This window comes from Podarcis muralis, chromosome 9 (genome assembly GCF_964188315.1).
Source record: "Podarcis muralis chromosome 9, rPodMur119.hap1.1, whole genome shotgun sequence".
Lineage (NCBI taxonomy): Eukaryota > Metazoa > Chordata > Lepidosauria > Squamata > Lacertidae > Podarcis > Podarcis muralis.
The window spans coordinates 78,231,464-78,258,857 of NC_135663.1; the positions used below are offsets into that span (position 1 = coordinate 78,231,464).

At 44.5% G+C, this 27,394-nt stretch overlaps 2 protein-coding genes across 9 annotated transcripts in view; one reads left to right on the forward strand and one right to left on the reverse strand.

The window, feature by feature from the left end:
* The window catches only part of RGS12 (regulator of G protein signaling 12), an 84,899-nt gene extending 67,911 nt beyond the window's left edge, over positions 1-16,988 (reverse strand). For 2 of the 6 annotated variants that reach the window (XM_028745154.2, XM_028745152.2), the window contains exons 1-2: positions 16,803-16,988; positions 10,963-12,901 (exon numbers count right to left, since the gene is read on the reverse strand). In XM_028745154.2, the coding sequence (XP_028600987.2) occupies positions 10,963-12,807 (1,845 nt within the window). In that variant the 5' untranslated portion in view covers positions 12,808-12,901; positions 16,803-16,988. Of the gene's footprint in view, positions 1-10,962; positions 12,902-15,780; positions 15,805-16,122; positions 16,273-16,802 lie in introns of those variants that run through there. The other 4 variants (XM_077934512.1, XM_028745155.2, XM_028745153.2 and 1 more) reach the window with 3 other exon arrangements.
* A 1,931-nt stretch (positions 16,989-18,919) lies between these two features.
* Positions 18,920-27,394, forward strand: part of DOK7 (docking protein 7) — a 28,533-nt gene continuing 20,058 nt past the window's right edge. The window contains exons 1-4 of one of the 3 annotated variants that reach the window (XM_077934515.1): positions 18,920-19,225; positions 19,371-19,416; positions 23,952-24,176; positions 26,830-27,030. In XM_077934515.1, coding sequence (XP_077790641.1) covers positions 19,169-19,225; positions 19,371-19,416; positions 23,952-24,176; positions 26,830-27,030 — 529 coding nt within the window. In that variant the 5' untranslated portion in view covers positions 18,920-19,168. Of the gene's footprint in view, positions 19,226-19,370; positions 19,417-23,951; positions 24,183-26,829; positions 27,031-27,394 lie in introns of all 3 variants that reach the window. The other 2 variants (XM_077934516.1, XM_028743563.2) reach the window with 2 other exon arrangements.

The window sequence follows — 27,394 nt, forward strand, 5'->3', positions numbered from 1 at the left end:
GGTGGCCAAAGTACTGGAGCCTCAGCTTCACGATCTGTCCTTCCAGTGAGCACTCAGGGCTGATTTCCTTAAGAATGGATGCGTTTGATCTTTTTGCAGTCCATGGGACTCTCAAGAGTCTTCTCCAGCACCATAATTCAAAAGCATCAATTCTTCGGCGATCAGCCTTCTTGATGGTCCAGCTCTCACTTCCATACATCACTACTGGGAAAACCATGGCTTTAACTATACGGACCTTTGTTGGCAAGGTGACGTCTCTACTTCTCAAGATGCTGTCTAGGCCTGTCATTGCCCTTCTCCCAAGAAGCAGGCGTCTTTTAATTTCGTGGCTGCTGTCACCATCTGCAGTGATCATGGAGCCCAAGAAAGTAAAATCTCTCACTGCCTCCATTTCTTCCCCTTCTATTTGCCAGGAGGTGATGGGACCAGTGGCCATGATCTTCGTTTTTTTGATGTTGAGCTTCAGACCATATTTTGCGCTCTCCTCTTTCACCCTCATTAAAAGGTTCTTTAATTCCTCCTCACTTTCTGCCATTAAGGTTGTGTCATCTGCATATCTGAGGTTGTTGATATTTCTTCCGGCAATCTTAATTCCAGTTTGGGATTCATCCAGCCCAGCCTTTCGCATGATGTATTCTGCATATAAATTAAATAAGCAGGGAGACAAAATACAGCCTTGTCGTACTCCTTTCCCAATTTTGAACCAATCAGTTGTTCCATATCCAGTTCTAACTGTAGCTTCTTGTCCCACATAGAGATTTCTCAGGAGACAGATGAGGTGATCAGGCACTCCCATTTCTTTAAGAACTTGCCATAGTTTGCTGTGCTCGACACAGTCAAAGGCTTTTGCATAGTCAATGAAGCAGAAGTAGATGTCTTTCTTGAACTCTCTAGCTTTCTCCATAATCCAGCGCATGTCATTACCGAAGGGTAATTCCAAAGGGGCTGCTGCTTAGACTTTTGCTTCAAATGTCTGCTGTTTATTATTTAATGGATAATTCCCCCTCTTAAATATTGTACTGATTAGTGCACCATTTTTGTTAGAATATTTCATACAATGCTTCCTTTTTTTAAAAAAAGTATTGCTTTTTTTGTTATTAAGTGCAATAGGATTCCTGTTGGAAGGAAAAGCAAGATGCAACCATTCACTGAAATAAGTTGGCATATATGCATATAAGCTCACATGGCATATATGCATTTAAGGGTTGGGTTTTTTTAATGAACAGCTGATGTTTGCTGAAATAAACCAAAGTCACTTGTGATGCAAGGACACTGTTAACAAATCTGCATAATACTATCAGTTTCTTCCTTTGCATAATTATAGTGTCTTCAATCTTCAAGAGCTCTGCTCACTTTGCTTTGGAGACTGTCCTTTTAGTAAAGAGAGAGAGGGGGGGAGAGAAGCTTTTTATAAAGCAAAATTAGTAGCAGCTGGAATTCTGTTTAGCGCCATGCAATTTAATGTAACCTTTTTTAATTGTAGGATTTTGTTCTATTTTTAAATAACATCTAGAAAAACTGTTCTAATATTGGGTTGCTATGCATTAATTTCTGGGGGCAGAACTACATGTTCTAAGGAACATGTGGTGACTGCTGAAAATAGCAACTTATCTTCATCCTTCCTCACTCCTTCGTAATGTCTAGCACAACTTACCCATGCCCTGACTAATTATGCTGTCCATTACCCCACCTCCACTGCGCATCACTGACTGCCCCTGACAGGGAAGAGAAATGCTTCGCATAATAATGACTTCCAGACATAGGTTATGTTGTTCTACACATTGCAGAGGCTGCTTTTTCAACAACAACGTTTCTTATATAGTAGAGCTCTACCCCGATTAGTCATATTCTTCATCCAACCTCTGCTTCAAAACCTCCAAGGAAGGAGAGTCCATCACTTTCTGAGGAAGTCGTCCATTCCATTGTAAAACAGATCTTACCGTCAGAAAGTTCTTCCTAATGTTTCCTTCCTTGTAACATGAAGCCATTGGTTTGAGTCCTACCATCCAGAGCAGGAGAAAACAAGCTTGCTCCATCTTCCATGGGACAGGGCCTTGAAATATTTGAAGATGGCTATCATGTATTGTTGGTAAAGTTTTGTTTTACATTCTGTTTAGGCTCAGCGGTTAACCTATACCAGCCTGACATTTGCTGTGATATCTTTACACGAGAGGAGGGGTTGTACACGTAAAGACTGACTTGACCTTAAATGCTCCCAGCAAATTATCAAGTTTTACGTGACTAAAGGTGATGGAGTTAAAAGAACGTTAAGTCCTTTGTTAGAGCCCGTCCTTTGTGAGAGCCAGTGTGGTGTAGTGGTTAAGAGCGGTGGACTCGTAATCTGGTGAACCGGGTTCGCTTCCCCGCTCCTCAACATGCAGCTGCTGGGTGACCTTGGGCCAGTCACACTTCTCTGAAGTCTCTCAGCCTCACTCACCTCACAGAGTGTTTGTTGTGGGGGAGGAAGGGAAAGGAGATTGTTAGCCGCTTTGAGACTCCTTAAGGGGAGTGAAAGGTGGGATAACAAGTCCAAACTCCTCCTCCTCCACATACTTAAGAGATCTACTTGGGAGGATAAATCTGTTTGATGTCTCAGAGCAGAGCTGTGTTCATGGGTGGCTCAGATCCTTGCTCTCAATGGAGGTCCAAAGGTGCCTCTAGACCAGGGGTTGGCAAGGTTTACCTCGCCGGGGCCAGTTCACTCCCGCAGAGATCGCTCCGTGGGCCATACGCGCAGACATGATTTCCGGCGCTGCAGAAGCGAGTGCCCGTTCCGCACTGTGCCGGTTTAGCGCAGCATGCGGGGACTTGCTGAGCGGGCGGCTCAGTTTGCAGGCGGCTCGTGGACTGTTTAAACAACCCCCGTGGGCCGCTTGTGGCCAATGGGCCGCAGGTTGCCGACCCCTGCTCCAGTCTAGACACAACAAGATTCAATTCCTGGAAATAAGCTAAAGAAGGAAGACAGTGAAGAGTATAGACCCTAGTCTTTTTACAGTTGTGGGAAGGAAGTTTGAAGTTGGGGGAGAGAATACACTTATATCACTTTTAATTTTGTCTCTGCTCTGATGCTAGATAAATAGAAATCTGTATTTCATTAAAACCTTTGGTTTTTAATTTACGTAACTTTTTAAAGTTGCAAATTGCTTTATGTGTGGTTTCTGCTAATCTAAAATATGTCAGCTTGGGGTACATACTGGCCAAAGGGACCAAAAGGAAAGAAAATAAGTCCATTCTTTGATGCAGCTGTTGCTAGCCCAGGAAGACTCCTAGGAGTTGATTCATTCCCCAAGTAATACTGCAGTTAAAAATCTAGGGGAGAGACTAAGAGTAAGACGACAAGAGACACCATTCACACAATTAGCAATTTTCGAAAAACTAAATAGCAGGCACAAGTCTAGGTCTGGGCTCTGCTGCTGTGCATGTTTTTTGTCAGGTGGGGTGAGAACTGTCATTTGCATAAAATTGGAAGCTTTCCACTGCCAACATTAGGTGTCCTAATATGCTACAGCGGGGTGGAGGGTAATATGTGAAATTCCTGTGCCTCACCCACCAGGGTCCCAGTTTAGATTCAGCCCCCCTGTGCCTCCTATTTACCTTTAAAAACCATTCACTCAATTGATAATTGCATGAATGGTATCTTGTTTAATTTGGCCCTGAGAAACATTGAAGACTGTATGATTATAAGAGAAAGGAGAAGTAGTCTTAAGAGAAAAGGCAGTAAGAGACTTAGGGCATAAGCAGAGAGAAGAAGAAATTCTAGTTATGGTGTTATAAGAATTTAAGGTCTCAAATACAGTATATAAATAAAATGTACAAGGCAAACACGTACATAAATATATAAACCATATATCTGAAACAGTACAGGAAGACAGTCTTAAAACCATTTTGACTCTCCCAAACTGACCAAATGTTTCTCTGCAAGGGGGGAGGAAATGAAACCCCCCCATTGTCTCTGTGCTCACAAATCTTTCCTTAAGGGCACATTTAAGGTGTGAATAGGGTGAGTCTGTGACCTGGCTCAGGAACTAAGTATTTATCATTACAAAAGAATGGCCAGGCTGCCGGGTGATCCAAACAGTGTCCGTTGACAGGTTTTCTGCCAGACAGGAATTTGCTGGAGACCACCTCTTTCTGTGATGTATGTATGATGTATTGGGGTGATGGTCTTGAGTTTGAGGGTGGGCAGTTTCAAAAGTCTACATAAGGGCTGGCACCCCCTGGTTCTGGGTCCTCCTGCGTGTGGGGGGAGCACCCTGTTGAAACAGTTTTAATAAAGATCAGGCTTACTAGCTGCTTTGCTTCTCAGTATTCTCTGGTTGGCCTCTGTTATTCTCTCCTACCGATAGGGAACCCACTCTAAGGGCTCTTGGATATCCCATAAGGGGAAAAGGGCAGATTTTGTTTACAACAATGGATAACTAGTAAACTGAGATTTTAATATGCTTGGAATTTCCTTTAATAGGATATGAACAGCCCAGTTTAGTACAGTATTCAACAGATAAGGTGTATAAACATTGATTTCTAAACATTTCTTAAAGAATGTTGCTCTCCAATCTCAAAAGTAGCCTGAAAAGAATATGGAAGGATAAAAGTGGAATATGGGGGGGGGGGGGCGTCAGAAAAAATGATGTTGTTAACAGGTATTGCAGAAAACAGCTGGAGCAAGCAGATTAATTTTAAAAAGACAAGCATTTATAAAATGAACCTTTCCTCCAAAACTATCCTTCCCCCCAAAAGCATATTCAGCCTCCAAAACTCAACTATGCCATAAAATACAGTAGTCCTATAAGGGAGGCCCAATGAGGCACAACCATCTTGAAATAAAACATGAAAAATATTTGTAAACGAACATGCAATAGTATTATATATTGGGGCGAGAACTACAGGCCTGGCCCAGAGGCTAAAAGTGTCCTCCTATCTAGAACTTGCCCCGAGTGACACGTCTCAACAGTTCTGTGCTTCCTCAAGTGATTTAACCTGGCTGGAATGTGCTCTTGAACTGTGATAATGCCTCTTGTTTGCAGAATAAAGAGGGGGGGTGTCATATCTGCTGCCCTGCCCACTTTCGGCTCTGGCTTTACGCCTATCCATGTTTGTCTCTGAACTTACCCTTCACTAACATGCAGCCCAAAGAAGACAACCTGCAGGTTCTGGCTGCAAAAGCTTCCCCACTCTGCTTTCTATGAATATATAGTGGTACCTCGGGTTAAGTACTTAATTCGTTCTGGAGGTCCGTACTTAACCTGAAACTGTTCTTAACCTGAAGCACCACTTTAGCTAATGGGGCCTCCTGCTGCTGCCGATTTCTGTTCTCATCCTGAAGCAAAGTTCTTAACCCGAGGTACTATTTCTGGGTTAGCAGGGTCTGTAACCTGAAGCATATGTAACCTGAAGCATATGTAACCCGAGGTACCACTGTATATAAATACACCCTCTCCTTGGGAATTCTGTATCAATGAAAATAATATACTAAATAATCTGCTAAATATTACTTCCTCCTCTGCTTTTCAAAGGATTGCACTACAGGTGTCTCCCCACTTGCATGTGATCAGCATGTGTGCTCCTGCTGACACGTGTGTTTTCAGCGCTGAAAGGGGGAGGGACGGAATGGAGGAATTCACACTTGTGCGCATCCCAGTGACACATGCAGTGTGCAGGAACGGAATCCCTGTGTAAGTGGGGATTCCCCTGTACTTCATATGCTCTGGGTGAGTGTTCCGCAAGTCATTATTCTCTCCCCAGTGCTATTTAATATCTATATGAAGCCATTGGGAATGATCATTTGGAGTTTTGGAGGAAGATGTCACCAATACACTGATGATACACAGCTTTACTTCTCCATAACATCTGAATCAGGAGAGGCTGTGAAAGCTTTGGATCAGTGTCTGAATGCAGTGATGGAAATAAAATCTTTCACCTGCAAGCAGTGAGAGACTAATGGTGGGTGAACAGAAAGGAGACACATTGTTTTAGCTGAATCATCCTTCCCTTCATAGTCTAGGACCCAGGGAAGCTGGGGTGCATGACAGGTACCATAAGACAGCTAGCCAGGTACATCTATTGAGGGACATATGCAGGGCATACTTCCAACATATGTGTAATAAGGTGAATGATCTTCATGGAGAGAGTGCGCAGGTGTACATAGTCCCTAACAGCCACTGTCAAATTGTCTATAGAGGTAAGACATAACAATATGCAAAGGACTGGTCCCTCCACTCCTACTAATCCATGAGGCAGACGGAAGCTCCTGGCTGATGGTGTTCACACTCAGACAGTCAACAGGATGCAAGCTGTGTTAAATCAAGAGAACAGTGCTGCATTCCTCAGTACGTATGTTTATGGAGACAGACACTGACAAAGTTAGACGACTAGGTACAAAGATTGTGTAAAAGTTCACTCATGGAGTTCACTTGAAGGTGAACTAAATAAGGGAGATGCTCTAGAGAAGAAGGAGGGTGCAACAAACTGTTCTGTAGTGGGATGTAGAGGCAATACAATGTGAGGGACACCTCTGGAACCGGTAGTAACTTTAATGAGCAAAGAACCCTTAGAGTTCTCTGTGCTCAAAAAAGGTGGTCAGCAACTGAAAGCTGGTCTATACTCCCTGTTGGGTAATGTACAGAGTGCCTCCAGTTGGTGGCAAGCAGCAGTAGTGCCAACAAGAGAGATAAAGTCCCCACACGGTGTGCTTTGCGCACAGATTCCTCAATCTCCTGTAGATTCAAAGGGATGGTAAAGGGTGGTATACAAATTTAATTAATAATAAATAAAACAATAATTCTTCATGTGTCTCCTCAGTGAGAGGTCCAGAGGGTGGCAACACAAGAACAGGTGGCTCTCCCTTTGCGGAACGCCCTCCCCAGGGAGGCTTGCCTGGTATCGTTCCAATTTTAGTATATGTGCTGCCGAAGCGAGCACGCCTGGTGCTTTCACTACATGTCTTTAGGTACCTGGCAAAAAATGTTTGTTGATTACCAGGCTTTGGCTGATTAACATTCTATGGCCTTTAAATATGTTTGTGGGAGGGACGTTATTGGTATATTTTTCTTTTATTATGTGTTTCATATTCTCATTTTGTATTTTTATGCTTTGAACTGCCCTGTGATCTTTGGATGAAATTTAATAAATAATATAATAATAAAATAATAAAATAGCAGTACCAACTCTTGAGAGTCCCATGGACTGCAAGAAGATCAAACCTATCCATTCTGAAGGAAATCAGCCCTGAGTGCTCACTGGAAGGACAGATCCTGAAGCTGAGGCTCCAGTACTTTGGCCACCTCATGAGAAAAGAAGACTCCCTGGAAAAGACCCTGATGTTGGGAAAGATGGAGGGCACAAGGAGAAGGGGATGACAGAGGACGAGATGGTTGGACAGTGTTCTTGAAGCTACGAACATGAGTTTGACCAAACTGCGGGAGGCAGTGGAAGACAGGAGTGCCTGGTGTGCTCTGGTCCAGGGGGTCACGAAGAGTCGGACACGATTAACGACTAAACAACAACAACCAATAATAAGAAGAATGTGATCCTTGGATGAAGGGCAGTATAGAAACAACAACAACAACAAAAATAAATATAATATAATATACCCAGATTATCTTTGTGAAGGTACTCTAGCCCAGAATTAGAGCTGCATAGTAAGGACATCTGGAGCAGTAACAAATCTATACAGCATGTGCTTGGTGCTAGGACTCAAGTTAGGAACTGAGATTATTGGCACAGAGAAACAATATGTACCCAGACAATATGCTGTCTGAACTGTAAGTTCATCTGAGACATATGTCGTATGCAACACAGGGTGCCAAAGTTGCTGGTGCAGAGAGCACAGAGTATGGGACACTGGGGTTTTGGTGGAACTGCCTGTGCAATGAGAGCCAGGCATTCCATATTTGGCTCCTCTTACTAGGGCAGTTTATGCTAGGGCATTTTGCTAATTCCTTAAGTTTTCTAATACTTGTAAGACACTTGATGCAACCATACCTAGGACTGTTCCTATAAGTATTGGCCTTTAGAGCTTTCCAAGTCTATAAAGTGTGGTATAAGTATTCTAATCAAATAATACATTACAGGGGCAGTTGGGTATACAGACAATGGTGGGGCCTTTAGGGTATGGAGGATACTATAAAGGTCCTCATTTAATAGTGGGAGTCCTGTTTCTTTGGACCTGTTCTTGGCAACACTTGTCTTTTAAATATTTGTTCTTTATCTTTTTCAAGCAGCTGCAGTTAGAACATACTGGATCCTTCTGTATTAGAAAGCTTCTGGTTCATTCTGGATTCAACAGTTTTGGCAGATGACATAATTTTTGGGATCTGGCTGTTCAGGAGAAGGCTGTCTCTATGAAACTACAGTTCTCTAAGATGGAACAGGAGAGCGGAACATCTATTTTTTCTGGCCTTAACTGCTGTCCACGGCTTCTGTGCAATTGCAGCAAGATATAGGCATGAAGACCTCAGGGCAATATTCCAGCACCTCTTTTCAGGAATGCTGGTGCAGTGCCTTTGATGTGAAACCAGTTCTGAATTATAATTGTTTTTAGCAATATTGACCTCCCTGTAGGCTTATGACTGGAGCATACATACATGCCTACATTCTTGGACACTTATTACCATATCATTCAAATTTTTGGAGCATACATACATGCCTACATTCTTGGACGCTTATTACCATATCATTCAAATTTTTGCTGTACTGAAGCTAAATTTTCATAGAATCATAGGCTTCGAAGGGACCACAAGGGTCATCTAGTCCAACTCCCTGCAATGCAGGAATCTTTCACCCAACGTGGGGCTTGAACCCACAACCATGGGATTAAGAGTCGCATGCCCTACCAACTGAGCTATCCTGGCCCTTTCCAATTTTGAATGTTATTTGGGGTGGGGGGTTGGGGAGGACAAATACCACCAAAGATCGCAGGCAATTTTAAAGAATGGTGTGTGTGTGTGTGTGTGTGTGTGTGTGTGTTTTAACTTTAAGTAAGAAGCAAGTACTTAAAAAAAAGGAAAAAGATTCCCTGCTGCTTCATTCAGTTGGCAGTTTCTGGCAGCCAGCTTTGATCCCCTTCCAAGATGTCCTTGGGAAGGGCATTATATCATAATGTAGTATCCTTTCCAGGGCATTCTGTCCAAGATTTTTTAAAATGCAAGAAAAACTATGAGCCACCTCATATTTAAAGGCAAGACTCCTCCCCGCAAAATCTTAAAATTTGCCTGCTGCCATGAAAGTTGCTGAATATCCTGCCCCTAATTTTGAAGGAGACGAATAGTCCCATGAAAGGGGGATATCTGGCACTCCTTTAATTCAAATGGTTAGCAGGTGGCAATTTCAGGCATTTAGGAATGTTAACACTGCGAGACGCTTTATTTTAGTGGGTAATAGGCCAGCAGTAAATCTTGCTGACACAATGGGTTCAAGGCCAGGTGTTCTTTTGTTTTGTTTTTCATTTGTGTTAGTTGGCAGTACAGGTCCCTTCCCTGTCCATATGTCAAATTTGACTGTTAATTTTTCTAATTGTGGGCTGGTCTGACTCTCTTTACGATGCACCTCAGTACTTAATATTTTAGTAGAGGTTTAAGCATATGAGCCTAATGCCCCCAAAGAAATTATTTTGTGGGGCTACAGGAACTTTGTGGGGCAAGTCATTCTGGGAGCTCTTCCTGGATCACAGTATGGCATATGCTCAATTAACAAGACAGATGGGCACAAAGTAAGAAGCATGTTGTGGGATTGCCTGCTTCCTGTCCTCTTTCATTACTTGAAGGCCTTCCCACTTTCTCAAAATCTTTTGGTTCGCTCAGGTGCAAATGACTTGGGGATGAGAACTGGCAAATCCCATTGCCAACAGATTAAAGCATATCTAGACTGAGATGGCTGGTTGACTGCTATGTTGAAAAGGATGGTTCTGAGATGTGCCATAGGACTTGAGGTGGAACCTGGTAGTAGTGGATGCTACATATTCCCCACCACAGCAGCATTCCTGGAATGATTGTGAATATCTTTCAGGTGACAGTTATGGCACAGGATTAGAGAGGGGAACACTGCAGGGCATCCTTTCCTCAGACCCGTCTCTTGGTGCTACTCCGCTTGGAAGAACAGGGACGGAAACTCTCTTGTGGAATGGCCACATCACCTACCCAAAGCTTAGAAGGCTGAAAAATGAGGCCTTTTCTGGGAGTTAGAAAGCCTCCCAGATCACACTTTGAACAGGTTAGCTGCAACAACTGAAAACCATATGGGCTCATAGGCCCTGAGCTGGGGTGGCGTATGCATACTTCTAACCCTGCCCCAATCACTCAATAGCCTTTACAATGCCATTTTCCGGTCGGTATTGAAAACTTCCAAGTTTACCCTGCTGCACATTCTTTCATGGTTTAATAAAGTTGCTGCCCATACATTCTTTCAATGTATTTTGTGCAGTCTTATCATTCTGCATCTGTGTGCAACACCTGGAGTTGATTTAATTGTTATGAAAAGATCAGCTCCATTGTGGCTGTACCAGCCCAAGTTCTTTTGCAAGCATATTTTACAGAGGTTTTCTAGTTTCATCTCACAAGAGGTTTGCACGTTACATGGTTTAATTATACATATAAACCCCAAAACTTTGACCATTTGATATAGTGCGGGCAAATACAGTACTACAAAGAAATTAAAGAACAGACTTATTATGTCTAATTTTCCATGGGTGACACTAAAAATTCTTTGCTGCTCATAAAACACATTCCAATCCTCCACCCTACAGATGCAGTGCAATATTATTATTCAACATTCCTATTGTCTGTAAGTACAATTTCTTTTGCATGGTACTGATAATAATTACAGACAAGGGGGAAAGAACAGAAGACAGCAGCTCCTTTATTATATTCCCCCCATTCTCTAACTCTAACAGCACTGCTTTCCAATTAATGGGCAAAATGACTGCAATTTCGAAGCATTTTCTAACAAGTGTTACATGAACATTCTTACCTTTTTATCTTCTTTGGCCTTTCTGACATTGTGTTGAGAGTCAAATGTGTTTTGTATAGGAAACCCTTTTTTAGTCAATTCATTATTTTGAGACATTAGATGAGGCTGCCCAAAGCTGCCATTAACTCGGTATCTGTCAGCAGGAATCTTACTCATGGGAGGAGGAAGAGTACCACAGTTCACACTTGACCAACCGTCTGTAGAATCTGTGTATGACTCTTGGTCACTTACACATCCATGTTGCCAATCTTTTAATACATGAACCGGCAACCATCTTTGATCGGAAATGTTCACAGAATTTTTCTTGCATGATGCAACTGAGCTTTGGGGAGGAACTAGTGGAACCTCAGTGCGAGCTGAAGGAGCTAAGAATTTACTTACATTTTGAGATTTATCATTCTGAAACATTGCTTCTAATGCAGAGTTCCCTTCTTGTTCATGACCAAATGCCCAATGGGAAATAGCCTGGCTTCTACCTACTGCACTGTCTTGTGCACTATTAAGAACATGCTTACTTGAGTTAGCTCCTAGTTCAACTACCAAAACTCTATTACTTTTCTCTTCTTGGTTAAAATTTCCAATACCACTATCACTATTACTGCTCATACTGTTATTCTGTTGCCCATCTGCATCTCCGTCAAGAAAGGCCCTTGCCCGAACTCCCTCAATCAATTCTCCCATATCCCTGTACAAAACGGAGACAAACTGAAGAACTGGGAGAGATGACACTGGAAATTCTAGGCAGCCATTAGTGTCTGGATCTGCTGTGCATTCCAATCCAAAACGTCGTGCAATGCCCTGGTGAATTTTATGGTGAAAAAGCTCTGGATCCACCATAAACACATGGCATGAGGTCCTCAAAACTGCTTCATCTTCCTGAGCCAAACTTCCATCATCAATGGTTTGCATGGTAACTAACCCAAAGAATCTTCTGTCATCAGGGCATACAGCACTAAATGCCAGCTTCTCTGCAGGATATTCTGCAATCACACCAGATTTATTACTGCAGAGTTGAATAGAGTCATGCATAATCTTCATTATAACCAATGAATGGATTTTTTGTTCTGCTCGAAGACGTCGCATACATCCACGAATAGCCTGCAAACTATCATATTCCAGATTTGAACTTGAAGATGGAAGTTCAATTGATCCTAGGTAGCCTACAACCATTGCTACATTTAAAATACTTGCATCTAATCCAAAATATTCCTGGTTTTCCACTCCAATTCTAAAAACGGAGTCATCATTCAAGGCTTTGGGCAGTTCCTCATTACAGGGAATATCTGGGTTGTTATTTTCAGGTCCTACTTCTAATTTAACAGGAGCAGTTTCATGGACCAGCATTTGCTTTCTGGTCGTCGTCTGCAGATTTCCAGCAGAAATGTTAGGATTTTCAAAGATCATGTTGAAAATTCCACCAGATTGCATTTCTTCTACAACCTTCTCTGCTCTGTTTATACCCAATCCTTTGGAATCAGGCTTTGGCTTCAGCCACCCCTTCCCATCACAAAACCCAACTTCTTCATCGCTTGAGCCAGAGTCTGCGTGGCCAACCCCTTCAGCAATGACCATGTGTAAAACCCCAGAGCATTTGCCTATTAGCTTCACCACATCTTCATGGGAGGCCTTTTTCACATTGATTTCATTTATAGCAAATATTTTGTCTCCTGCTTTAAGTCCCACATAATCAGCAGGACTACCTTTTAAAACGCAACTAAGAACACAGGGAGCCTGGCCAGAAAGGGTAAATCCATATCCAGCTCTTCCTCTAGCAACTTCAACACTTCTTATGCTGGGACCATGCATACGCATCCGGCGTTTCACTTTCTCTCCTGGTCTGTACATGCTGGTATTTCTTGGAAAAGAAAGTCTGTGCAATGCAGTGTTAATGTTTCCTGGGATACAGGCAAGGAATTTTCATGTCTTTATCCAGTGAAGCCTATAGAGGGGAAAAATACTGTTTAAATATATCTGCTATTCCCACTTTTGTTGTTGTTGTTCAGATACGTGGTAGTAATATAAGGAGGCTGACCCAGGTACAAACTTTCCTAAGCAAAAGAAGCACCCAGCACAAACTCTACTATTTATTAGTGACACATCTAGTACTTCCCCAAGTACCTAACATCTGCCAAGTTCACTCTCAGCAAGAAGCCCATGAAACTGCTGGCTTTCTTCTGTTCATTTTGCTCCATATCTAGTCCCACAGTGTTAATTGTGACAGTTCCTAAAAGACCAGATCTTTCTATTCTGATATTCACTTTTGTTAAGGCAGATACAAAGAACTTAAAGCATGAAATATAAAACAATCCTTCCAAGAAATTGCATTGAGCCTCACTACTGAAAGCCTTAACTTTAAAAGTCACATTTTTCTAGTACTGTACAGTGCTGGCTTGTTAGCGCACAGTAGAGCTTACAGGACCAGAAATACTGTACTGCAGACTCAGAATTTGCACCTTTTCACACTTCCTAATTCATCCATTTGCTGACATTTTTATTGTGATCATGGATCTGTTGTTCAAAGCCTCAAAATTCTAATCATCTTGTCCCCCATTTTATTCTATAACAGTGGCGGCAATCTTTCATTCTTGGAAAGAAGTTCTATTAGGCTCAATGGAACTTAATGTCAAGCAAGCATGGAGCGATTTAGTTACATTCAAACTAACGTTATGGAGGACACTTCTACTCTTTCCATGTGTACTACCTGGCTAAAGAGATGTTGGTGAAACCACGCTTGGGATGGGACAGGAGTCCCTCCCCTCTCTTTTCTCTGTCTCAGACTAAATCTTCAGCAATTCCTGAAGTTCCTGGGTTCAGTGTGGGTTCCGTGCAGCTCACACAGAGCTCTGTCCTCCAACTGAAGGTTATAGCCAGGGACTTAGGGGAATTAGCCAGGAGTCTGCTGCCTGAAACAGCTGCCTTAGCATGAGTTTGACCAAACTGCGGGAGGTAGTGGAGGACAGAGGTGCCTGGTGTGCTCTGGTCCATGGGGTCACGAAGAGTCGGACACGACTAAACGACTAAACAACAACAAAACACCACCTAAAGGTAGGAGCAGCTTTGACAGCTTGGTTCCTGCCTGGGTGAACTAAGCCTTCTGGCACACCTCTTCCCCCTAGCAACTTACATGACCAATCCCCCTGATTCTCCACAGCCTGGGACCTCAGTATCTAATGGCTCACCCCTTCCCATGGGTACCTCTCTGGGGCCTGTTATCATCAGCAGAGGGCTTCTCTGCATACTCCCTCAAACTGAGATAAGGCAGTTAAAAGAGAGAGGGCCTTCTCGGCACTGGTTCCTTGCTTGTAGAATGCTCTCCCCAGAAAGGCTCACCTACATCCTATTTTAATAATATTTTGGTGCCAGGCAAGATCATTTCTATTATAACATGCCTTCTAATCTGACCCTTTTAACTCCTCTAATATCCAATAGTAATTTTATGCAATGTTTGTTTGCTGCTGGATTCTCTGTTGTTGTTTTTTTATTCGGATGGTTTTAATGGTGTTGTTTAGAAATGTATTTTGAAATTTATGGTTTGTTTGTTTTGTACTATGCTGTATGTCACTCAGAAATGAAATGAAAAAATGGAACATGTTGGCTTGACTGTAATATGCTGCCCACTGTGACTTCTTCACATTGCTCAATGGTGGAAGTTGATCCATATCTACAACACCCTTTTTCAAAATGTGGCCAGAGAACTGCACACCATATTCTAAACATGGGTACACCAAAGATTGATACAGTGACATTGTGGTACTTCATCCCTTTCCTAACACCAACTTTTATTTTATTAATGGAGCTGTGTTAGGGGGGAAAGACCTCCCAATGTGGCTAATATGAAAATGTAAATACTTAACATCAAATAAAGTGCCACAATTTAAAATAGAAGTTAGAAAAATCTAAGTCCAATCAAGCAATCCCTAAAAACAATTAAATTATTTTAAAACACAATTAAAAACCCAACAGTTATAATCCAACATCAGACCCCGTAATTAACTAAAAATAATGAGATACTATTTCATGGTATCATAGAATCACAGAATTGTAGAGTTGGAGGGGACCCTGAGGATAATCTAATCCAACCCCCTCCAATACAGGAATATGCAGCTGTCCCATACAGAGATCAAACCTGTAACACGGGCATTATCAGCACCATGCTCCAACAAAAATATCAGGGTTTTTTAAGTGTTTGCACTTATGTAGCCAAAACATTACCCCAATAGTATCAACAGGCTAGAGTTAGTCCTAAGGTCTGCAACAGACTGGAAAAGGGAGCATGGAGGAAGAGACATATAAAATGTAAAGAAAACTATCTGGTTCACACTAAGAATATATTCTTAATGCCCCCAGGACAGAAGTGAGATAGCAGAAATGTTAATTTAGCTGTGATGGGGGACATTGTGAAGGGCCTGCCAGCGTGTCTATTTAACAGATCTTACAGGTATATCAATGAGAAGGGTTGCAAATCTCAAGGCCCAAGCAGGTTCATGTGGGTGCAGGTGGTCCTTGAAATCACTTTGCTTCAAACCATTTACTGTACATCTTTAGAAGTTAGCAGCAGCACCCAGAAGCATACAGGCAACCAACTAGTACAATACTGGTGTACCATGTTCTGACCACCTGACAAGTCTCTAGATAGTTGCATCCTGTGTTAGTTGAAATTTCAAAACTGCCTACAAAGGCAGTGCATATGCAGTGCATTTTGAGTCCTCCAACTTCATTACAGGAGACATATGACTGGTATCCTTCAGTGCATGCATGTCTTACCATTTGAAAATGTACCTCCTATTATTAGCCAATATTCCCTTTCCATTTTCACACCCTTTAGGTGAAGCGAACTTTGTTATCCCAGTTACAGATAGGTAGCTGTGTTGGTCTGCCATAGTCAAAACAAAAAAATTCCTTCCAGTAGCACCTTAAAGACCAACTAAGTTAGTTCTTGGTATGAGCTTTTGTGTGCATGCACACTTCTTCAGATACACATGTATCACATGAATACATGTATACACATGTATTCTTCAGATACACATGTGTATCTGAAGAAGTGTGCGTGCACACGAAAGCTCATACCAAGAACTAACTTAGTTGGTCTTTAAGGTGCTACTGGAAGGAATTTTTTTGTTTTGTTATCCCAGCAAGCTTTCCTTGGCATAGGATCCGCACCTGTCCATTCCACCCAGTTCAGAGTGGGGTCCTTTCAAAGCTCTTCGAACTCTTCTTGGGATTTCATTGTGCTCTGGATAATCTGCCGCCACCTGCAAACTCATTACTGGTAGGTAACTTGTGAGCTGCTGCTTCGGAAGCTCTCATTGGCTGAAGAGCGGGATAAAAGTGTTTTGAAGGAACAGACAGGAATAAACTGCCTCGCTACTCATCCCTGTGCATGCACAAGCAGCGGAGCTCCCATTCCAAGCTCCTCCGAGGAGGAGGCTCCGCTCGCTGCACACACTTGCCTCTATTGTGGCAACCGCCTGGCTGCTCCATACCTTTCGCTCCCTGCCTCGGAAGCACAAGGAGAGAGAGCTCTGCAAAAGTCGCACCGGGGACGCGGCGGGCGGAGCCCCCCCCGCAGGTACTACCTGGCGCCCCCCCCCCGCCGCAGCCCCAGACAAAGCCCCCGCCGAAGAGGGCCGACAGCAAGCGGAGGGGAAAAGGCCCGCCGGACCCAGAACTTGTTGCTCCACACAGAGAACTAGCGCCTTAACTTCGACAACAACTCGCTCGGCGCCCACCCCCCACCCCGCCCATTGTTTCCCCGCCGCCCTCCAGGAATCCCAGCGCCGGGGAGGGGGGGGTCTGAGGTGTTGGGGGGGGCAAAGGGGGTCTCTCTCTTTTCTTCTCACCTCTCTCGCCCCCTCGCCGAGGGGCCGGGAGACCACCCAAGCAGGTCTCCCTCAGAGGAGCCAGCTCTCGCCCCGACTCCGTTGCCAGGGTGATGCCCGCCGGGCCCGCCTTGACTACGGCCCCGTCGGCCACTGGCCGAGGCGGGCTGTCAATCACGGGGCCCTCGGCCGGCCCGACGAGCTGGCGTGGCGGGAGGCGGCAGTTTTCGAGAGACTACAACTCCCACCATGCCCCTCCCCGCCCGCCCGCCCGCCGCTCGGAGGCCCCGACGCGTGAGGCCTGGTGGGAAGTTCAGGCTTGCCCCGAGTTTGGAGAGAAAAGGCGGAATAACGCGCTTGGCTCGCGCGCATCCCCCCCCCCCCGACAAAGCTCCTCAATAAAACGAGCTCTGGAAACAGCCCCTTTTGACGTATGTGCGTCGAAAAGAATGGCAGGAATCGCCACATCGCACACATTTATTCTCAGACCGAGGGTTAATTTTGTCGTTGCGTTTTAGTTTTGAAAGACTGCACAAAACTACTCCGAAGAGAAGTGCCTAGTCAGCAGGTTAGGCCAAGGCCCCCATCTCCTCCAGCATCCTCGTCTCACAGAGGCCCGTGGGAAGCCCATAAGCAGACACGGGGTGCAACCACCATGGTCTCCTGCGTCTCCCAGAAACCGGCATTCAGAGGCACCAAGGGCAGTGAAGGCAGAACCACTGTGGCTAGTGGCCCAACAGCCTTGTCCTCCCTGGATTTGTCTGATCCTCTCTTAGGCCATCCAAGTTGGTGGCCATTGCTTCGTCTCATGAGAGCAAATGCCAGTTTTATGAGCCATTGATCAGCCTTAACAGTCCACTTTATTGAATGACCCCAAGTTCTAGTACCATGCAACAGGAAACATTTCTCTGTCCACTTTCTCCATAACAGGCAACTGCCCACTTGTGCACATTTGGCATGCATGCGACCCCTGACACACCTCAAGTGGGATGGGGCGGGCTTACATGCGTCCTGATGTGCACGGTGCCTCAGAACCATAGCTGTCAACGTTTCCCTTTTTTAAAAGGGAAATTCCCTTATTCCAAATAGGATTCCTCGCAAGGAAAAGTTGGCAGCTATGCTCAGAACTCTACCCCTGCATAAAAGGGGCCTTTAAAGTATCGTGCATGCTTCTTACCTTTCACCTTAATTAAAAAGCTACAAATGTTGCAACCTTTCCTCAAAGGGCAGTTGCACCATCCCCTTGGTCATCTTGGGAGTTTTCCCCACTCTACAATATTATTTTTGAGGTAAAGCAGTGTGGTCACACCATAGAGTTCAGCATTTAGGACAGTCATTTTTATTTTCAGTCCCATTCCTAAAGATTCCTAGCATGGAATTTGCCTTTTTCACATTTGCCTCATCCTGGGCCAACATCTTCATCAAGCTATCAATGCTTTGGAGTACAAGCCTGGGCAGCGTGTCTGGAGGTCCTGGGCTTCCCAGGCAACAAGACCTCCCTCTTCACCTCGCTGATGTGGTCCAAAGGAAAGCAAGAGCAATACGTTTGGAACCAGTTTGGCTGAAGTTGTCTGAAGGAGGTGTACATGGTGCCCCCCAACTGCCTTAGGGACTCCACTCCGGATTTGTGTAGGATTTACTCCCTAGCCTTTTCTTCTCCAGAAGAAGTCCCACAAGTCAGCGTGTCCAGATTTTTCCTCGGTGTTTACTCCCAAAGCCTTTCCCACTCATAAGTGTAGCTGCAAGGCATCAGGGGTTTAGGATCAAAGTCTTCCTTCTCTTAAAGCTACTCACTACAATCTCAATATTCAGTTCTGTTCAGCACATATATGTGCATTTAGGGGTTTTTTTGGGGGGAAGGGTTCCCCCTCAGTGCATCACTTTACACTTGCTTATGTTGAACCGTGTTTGCCATTTTACTGCCCATTCAATTTGGAGAAATCCTTTGGGGCTTCTACCTGTTTTTGGTATTGTAGACCTGATTGCTTCACTGCTCGCCTCTAACTTTTGATCCTTTATGAATAATGAGCGAAAGCCAGTGATGGAGGCGAGGCAGCAAGCGGGGTGCTCCTTGCAAGGGCAGGTTTCCCAGGGGCAGTCGATCGCGACGTCGATCTTTCTTCCCCCCTCCCCCTATTCCTGATCCCTTCTTCGCTGGCGGGGAGGAGAAGGAGGAGGTGGCGCCCGTTTGGGGCTCGACCCAGGTGCCCCAACGCCACCAGCCCTCCGGCCGCCTCCCTCCGGCGCGCTCCCCTTTCTTCTCCCGGCTCGCCTCCGCCCCGCCTGCTCCCACTCGCAGCAGCAGTGACCCAATAAAGCTATTTTGAAAGTGACCCCCGCAGCAGCTCAGCCCAGCCGGCAGCAGCTGTCGGAAATCATGACTGAAGATGACGGATTCCGCGGTGGTGGTGGAGGGCCCGCTCAAGTGGAGAGACGGCAAAAAGGTCCCCGGCGCGAAGCTCCCCCGGCCCGCCTTTTCTGCCTGGGGGGTCGGGCGGGGGGTCGGGGGGCTGCCGGAGGGGCTGGGCGCGGGAGAGGGGCGAGGGAAGGCGCGCCACCAACGGCATGTCTCTCTTTCTGTCTCCGCAGTGGAAGAACCGATGGGCGGTGCTGCGCAAACCTTCGCCGGTGGCGGGTGAGTCCGGGAGCGGCTGAGGGGGAGCCGGGGGGGTGCAAAGGGGCTTTTCGCTCTTTGCTTTCCCCCCTTCCGCGGGCTCGCCGGGAGAGCGAGGGGACCCCGTGCGCCTTGGGCGAGGGAGGGCGGCTGGCGCCGCGGCGCCCGGAGCAGAAGGGAAGGAGGCGAGGAGCGCGCTCTCCCCAGCGCCTCGCTGCCCTTGTCCGTCTCGCGGCTCTTCCTTTTCCCTTCCTGTTCTGGTGGCCGGAGGGCGCGCTAATTATAGAAAGAGGATATGGAAGGGGCCTGGAAGCCTGCGCGGATCACTTGATCCTCCTCTCTATAAAACCAAATCTTGGATTCAGTTTCGAACCATTTCTATATTAAGAAGGCCAGGCTATGGGGCCGGGTCCTCTCAGTCTGGTCTGCTGGTGTATATTAAACACAAGCTGCGGGGCATAATATAAATAAATAAACACAGCGTAATATAAGATTATCCCGCTCTTAGTTTTTTTCTGATGAAACCGTCTACAGTATAGGCTAGCTGCCTTTCAAAAGACCCACACCTTTCAATTAACTAATTCCACTTGCATTCTTTTCTAGCTAATTACATGCTGCCTCCATTTGTCTCTGTTCTTCAGCCTTTCCTCCCCAGTGACAATTGCCTCTTCTCTATGTATTCCCATACCATTCTTCCCATAAGAAATGGCTGTGATAATGAATGGATAGGCAGAGCTTTCTTTTTAATGCATGTATTATATTGGGTTTTTGAATATTAAAATTAACTTATATTGGATTGAAATTCATACTGCAATAAATACTGAAATACACTTGCCTTCCCCCTGTTGGTAATCTTGCATGGATATGTAAAAAGTACAGTTTCAAGAAAAGTTCATAATTCTTGAGAGATGTTTTATTTATTGCCATAAATTAATCTTACTCATGTTGAATGGATAACAAAAAATTAAACAAACTTTCTTAGGTAAAATGTGTTATTCCAGCAACCTCTTTGGAGACCTCTCAGAATAATTTACATTTTTGGAACAATAGGTATCATAAATGGAATTATATATCACATAGCTTTTATCTGCTCTTTGATTAGAGGTTATCTATCTATCTATCTATCTATCTATCTATCTATCTATGAGAGACATTTTTGTATGTGCTGTAACATTTTTAAAAAATGCATCAAGAGCTTTATGTCACATAAAAAGTGTGTGCCAATAGGTTCTCAATATTAAAAATAAAAAGTAAAAGTGGAGGAAAGCACCCCCCTAAAAAAATGACCTGTAACTGATCTTCATGGTTACCCTGTTCTAGTAAGGTGGACATGCTCTAGACATTTCAGGGTAATCCTCCCACCCTTGTTGCATCCGAATGAGATAAGGCCGGCTTGAACTTTGACTCCTCTGCTGGAGAGGAGATCCCAGTCTCCAGAAATGCCCTGCCTTACATCTCAAAAGCAGGATCTGTGCTCTTCTTTTTATGCTCTCTTTTATTTTAATGACACATCTTCAACAAGGGCTTAGGTTTTTTTCTTTTTAAAAGTATGATACAGGTGAAGATAGGTGAGCTCTATGGGGGCTGAGTCTTTTCTGCCATCCGTTTCTGGCTTGTGATGGGGAGGGAGAAGCAGAGTCTAGATAAGCCAGATGCTACATCGTTTTGCAGCAATTCTTGTACTTCTCCCCACCCTGCCATTTATTCAAAGGAGTCAGTTGGGGCTTGCTTTTCTTTGGGGAGCACTTAGCAGACAAGAATGGAGAGGGTGTGCTTGAGCTGCCTGCTTCTCTCCTAAACTACATGATTGCAGGAAGGCATTTTCCTTGGCCTTTTCTGCTGGTCTAGGGCAGCAGGGAAGTGGAGGCAGCATGATGAACTTGAAATACACCTGCCCCTTTCTCTATCCTGTTACACCATCCCCTCAAGTTCAAGTGGACTGGGCAGAGAGGAACAACTGGGCAGAGGGGGCACCACAGTTTGAGAAGGATATTGACAAGCTGGAACATGTGCAGTGGAGGGCAACCAAGATGATCTGGTCTGGAAACCAAGCCTTAAGATGAATAGTTAAAGGAGTTGGGTATGCTTCGCCTGGGAAACAGGAAAATGAGAGGAGATATGATAGCCTACTTCAAATATCTGAAGGACTGTCAATCGCATGGAAGATGGAGTGAGCTTGTTTGCTCCTGCTCCAGAGAGTAGGACCCAACCCAAAGAATCCAAATTACAAGGAGATTCCAACTAAACATCAGGAAGAACTTTCTGATAGGCTATCTCAGAATGTGGTGGTTTTTCAACAGAGGTTGGATCTGTCAGGGATTATTTGCAGGGGGTTGGACTAGATGATCCTTGGGGGTCCCTTACAACTCTATGATTCTATCAAAAGGAGGTACAATTCCTCATAGCCTTTCTGTTTTTACTCCCATTTCTCTCTCCTGCCTTTGCTGCCTTCTCAGGGCTGGGCAAGCATAATAGGCAATAAAGGTAAAGGTAAAGGTACCCCTGCCCGTACGGGCCAGTCTTGACAGACTCTAGGGTTGTGCGCTCATCTCACTCAAGAGGCCGGGGGCCAGCGCTGTCCGCAGACACTTCCGGGTCACGTGGCCAGCGTGACAAAGCTGCATCTGGCGAGCCAGCGCACCACACGGAAACGCTGTTTACCTTCCCGCCAGTAAGCGGTCCCTATTTATCTACTTGCACCCGGGGGTGCTTTCGAACTGCTAGGTTGGCAGGCGCTGGGACCGAGCAACAGGAGCGCACCCCGCCGCGGGGATTCGAACCGCTGACCTTTCGATCGGCAAGCCCTAGGCGCTGAGGCTTTTACCCACAGCGCCACCCGCGTCCCTCTATAATAGGCAATAGACACCTGCGAAGTTGCAGCCCCTTGCCCTTGGGCTTTCTTCCATTTGACTTCACCACTGACTTATCTTTAGGAGCAGGCAATCCATTCAGTGACAAACTACACTTTCCCCTCTTCTCAGTGACATGGGTAGGATGCAGTACCCTTGGGTACAACACAGTGGTTGAGGCCTCAAAGGGTTTGCCTTACAGGGGAAACCTCAAAGGATTCGCATATGAAAATGCACTGACTTGGTTTTAAATAAGAGTTTTGAGGCCCCAGTGACTAAGCAACTTTAGACCCACTTACCTGAAAATAAGTCCTAATGAATTCAATAGGACTTACTTCTGAGTAGACATGAATAGGATTGTGCTGTAACTCAGCAGTTGCTAGAGCGGAAACATGAGCTGCTTCTCCCTTATTTGTTACTTAATACCACAAATCTCACAGCAAGATCTATGGCATCCAATGGTCCTTTAGCAGCTCCATCACTCAGATGTGGATCCCATCTTCCAGTTGGTAGCCCCTTTTTTCTCAGGAGTGAAGCTCTTTGGTAGTTCCTCAAAGAAGGTCCTCATGGTGACTAATGAAAAGAATAAAGCCTTGGCTAAGAAGAAGAAAAGGCTACACAGTGCCAGTCCTCTCAGGTCTTTAGTCAACACTAAAGACTTTGAGCACTTAATTGTTTAAATGCTAAATTGCTTATTTTATTATACTATCTATAAACCATGTGTCAGGTGAGGGTGGTGGTTGCTCATGAGTAACCAGGCAGGACTCCAACCTGTCTTTTACAGGTTTTATTGGTGCAAACTATTTACAGTGCAGAACCACAAAGTTCATGTCCGTCTTAGTCACTTGCAGATTCCAGGAGTGGCCCCTTCCGGTTTCTCCCCCAACATAAGAACTTAGACGCCCTGAATCTCTGCCTCCCCTCTTTACGTTTCACCCCTCTGCGTAAGCTGGGCGACGGAAACGTTATGTGTGCCTCCTGGCCAGCCGGGCTAGGTGAGGCTCTTGGGCTCTCAGCAGCATCTTTGAGCCCTCCCTTTGTTTGGCTGCCCCCTTCCCTCTCTTCTCCGCTGGAGGCGTGGGTTCCCCACTGCTGGACGAGGAGCTGCTCCTCAGAAGCATCGGAGGCTCTCTGTATCCCCCTGCCTCCCTCTCCTGTTCCGATGGCAGTCCCCTGATACCATGATAAGAACGTTTGAAAAAAGAAGCCTGTGCATTGAAAATATGGAAATAAATAATTATTCTCATTCTAGTGCTTTGGTAGTAGCATGTGAAATGAGGGTGATTTCTTTCTTGCTTTCTTCAGAACAGTCACAGTGACAGACCTGGGAAGAGATATAGACAATATATGTTTATTTTCTGAATAGCTAACAAAAGATAGCATTAGGATAACAACATAGATTTTGTTTTAACCCATAAATTCATGTTGATAATCTTGCGGAGTGGTGGAATTATTTTTTCCACAAGGTGAGATGGCTTTGCAGAACATGGCAATGTTTGCACACCTGAATTAGCCTAGTACCTGTAATTATTCCTTTTGTATCTGATAAGTGCTTATATATGGTGCTTTATCATCTATATTATCTGATTAGGAAATGTTTCAGGAAATGAGTCCTGGTTAATACTAAGGATAAATTCTGATCAGCATGAGAATAAATGTTGCAATGCATCCATACTTTGTATTTGATCACAGGCTTCCATCTTTCAGATTGCTTGCTTATGCTTATATACAAGGAAAGATCTGAACGACTGAAGGGGCTGAAGGAGAGGAACAGCGTGACTTTGGAAGACATCTGTGGCCTGGATCCTGGGCTTTGTTATGAGGGTCTGAATCACACTCTTGCCATCATCTGTTTGAGTCAAGTTGTTATGCTGGGCTTTGAAAACAAGGAAACCATGCATGCCTGGGATCTGCGCATTCGCTACAGTTTAGGTGAAGGTAATGTTTGCTTCTTTTAAACATATGGTTTATTTGGTTAAAGCAAAAATATTGTGTACAGGAATGTGCTTTTGGTGCATAAGGGAATTTCTGAAGTACTTTGTGATATACCGTATTTTTCGCTCCATAAGACGCACCTGACCATAAGTCGCACCTAGTTTTTAGAGGGGGAATTCAAGAAAAAAAATTAATTAAAGGAAGCGCTGAGCAGAACCTGTATGCATCCCAGGCTCTGCTCAGCGCTCCCTTTCACGAGCTGCACGGAGTGTGTGTGCGGCGCTTGCAGGCTTTTCCCTGAGGAGAGAGAAGGGCAGCCCGGGGGGCATCTGCGTGCAGCCTGCCCGCTGCTCCCAGGGCTGATGGGGGAAGCCTGGGTTCCGCCCCCCCCCCCAGCCCCAGGGACCACACATTCGATCCATAAGACACACAGACATTTCCCCTTCGTTTTTAAGAGGAAAAAAGTGTGTCTTATGGAGTGAAAAATACAGTAGCTTTGAGACCAGAGAGAAAAGAAAAAACATTAACAATTTTACTAGCCTTTGTGCAAACCTAAACAACTGTTTGGCTCCCATGGGCTTTGTAAACCTAGCATCAGTGACCATTTATACATATCAGCAAATTCATTCATGCACCTCTGTTTTTGTGAAGGTGAATAACATGGAGTTATCTCATAGCCCTGAGCCATCCCACATTGTTCCAGAAGTATTGTGAGTCCACAATGCTTCAGAGATTACACAACTCTTGCTTTGTGTTTTGGTTGAATCATGCTTCCCCTTATCCTATTTTATTTTATTTTTGTTTTTTTACAATGATATTGTTAACATATGATGGTTCCCTGCTCCTTGGTTGCCTTCTACAATTAGTTTGGCTACTTGTCCCTCTTTTCTTTTGCTTTTTATAGCATCTCTCAGGACAGAGATTGGGAACTTGAGGCTCTCCAGATGTTATTGCACTAGAAATCACATCATTGGTTGGGGCTGATGGGAGTTGGAGTTCGACAACATCTGGAGAAATGGAGGACCAGAGTTTCCCCAATCCTGTCTTAGGGTCTGTTGTCGTGACCACTTCATCCTTAGCTGTCATGTAAAAAAGTCAGTCTCATGAAGCTTGATGGTCTCAGCATTTTACGCACCATTGCGAATCAACCTGAATATGAGTGCTGGTATGCAGGAGCTTGAAGCTGGCACACTAGAAAGCTGTGTTATAAGGAAAAATTGGTTTCTTAACGAATATCTCCACCCGTTGATGCTTAATTCCTACTCCCTACTTCTCCCATGCAGATGCCCCCTAGGTCATTTCAACCATCTGTGACTCTAAGACTGGAAGTAGGCTTAGGTAAGGGGAAAGCTTCAGGAGGAGTGTTGCTTCACTCGCTCTTGTTGGTTTATTTCTCCCCTGCAAGTGTCCCTGTATTACTGAGATGATAACTCACTTGGTGGACTTCACTTGATGGAGAGCAGATTTTCTGAATAGTTGTGACTCGAGTACAGTGGTACCTCGGGTTACATACGCTTCAGGTTACATACGCTTTAGGTTACAGACTCCGCTAACCCAGAAATAGTGCTTCAGGTTAAGAACTTTGCTTCAGGATGAGAACAGAAATTGTGCTCCAGCGGTGCGGCAGCAGCAGGAGGCCCCATTTGCTAAAGTGGTGCTTCAGGTTAAGAACAATTTCAGGTTAAGTACAGACCTCCGGAACAAATTAAGTACTTAACCCGAGGTACCACTGTATAAGTGAGAGTGTGGTGTAGTGGTTAAGAGTGGCGGACTCGTAATCTGGTGAACCGGGTTCGCGTCTCCGCTCCTCCACATGCAGCTGCTGGGTGACCTTGGGCCAGTCACACTTCTCTGAAGTCTCTCAGCCCCACTCACCTCACAGAGTGTTTGTTGTGGGGCAGAAAGGGAAAGGAGAATGTTAGCCGCTTTTGAGACTCCTTCGGGTAGTGATAAAGTGGGATATCAAATCCAAACTCCTCTTCTTCTTTTTCTCTCTCCCCCCCCCCCCCCCACTTCACATCTTGTTAAAATGCAGCCTTCCCTTTGTTGCCATTAAATTAATGTCTTTTTCTGTGAAATATGAAAAAGATTGTTTCAGTACAGTGGTACCTCCGGTTAAGTATTTAATTCATTCCGGAGGTCCGTTCTTAACCTAAAACTGTTCTTAACCTGAACCACCACTTTAGCTAATGGGGCCTCCTGCTGCCGCCGCGCCGCCAGAGCACGATTTCTCTTCTCATCCTGAATCAAAGTTCTTAACCCGAGGTACTATTTCTAGGTTAGCAGAGTCTGTAACCTGAAGCGTCTGTAACCTGAGGTACAACTGTAGTTGGAAATTCTTTGTTTTCCCTATGAGCCATCAGAGTAAATGAGTTGCTCTTAAAATATTCAGCCCTTTGCTGTTATATATTTTAAAATAAAAATAAAATAAAATTGTAATGAAATTACAGGAAAAGAGGTTACCAGCACCAAGTTTTATTTTATGTCTTGTAGCCTTTGCTAAACGTCATTATACGAACATGGATTAGCATGAACATTTTTATGTTAGTGGTAATGAAACCAGTCTTCGTGCGCATTTTACTGTGTAATTATTTTTGGCAAAATGATTAAATTAATCCCTTGTACTTTCATTTCCCCCTCCTTCTGATAGTTCACAGGTTTCATGTTGTGGTAGCACCTGGAACTAAACTGGAGAGTGGTCCAGCAACTCTCCACTTTTGCAATGATATCCTAGTACTAGCCAAAGATATCCCACCCTCTATCATGGGACAATGGAAACTCTCAGATCTGCGACGCTACGGAGCTGTTCCTAATGGATTTGTCTTTGAAGGAGGAACTCGGTGTGGTTTCTGTGAGTATTCTGCACTTAAATTTTGGTTAGCTTTTTGAATATAGAAAATAGCATCTCATCAGTTAGGGATCTGTATGTAAGAATATATATATTAAAAATATTAGGGCTGCAAATAAAGTGGCAAAATGGTCCTAAAATATAATGTTCTATTATGTCTGTGAACAACTATGGGGCTGTGAAACTGTGTGGATGTGCATTCTTCTCAGAAAAGGGAGGTTTATTTGCACAGCTTGACATATCCCACCCCGTTCTATGGCTTTTAGTCACATTGGCTAGCTGTGCCCCTTTGATAATGAATATATTCTCTTCCAAGAACTGGAAAAACATTATTCTTTCAAGTAATGTAGAGCATTCATAGGGCATT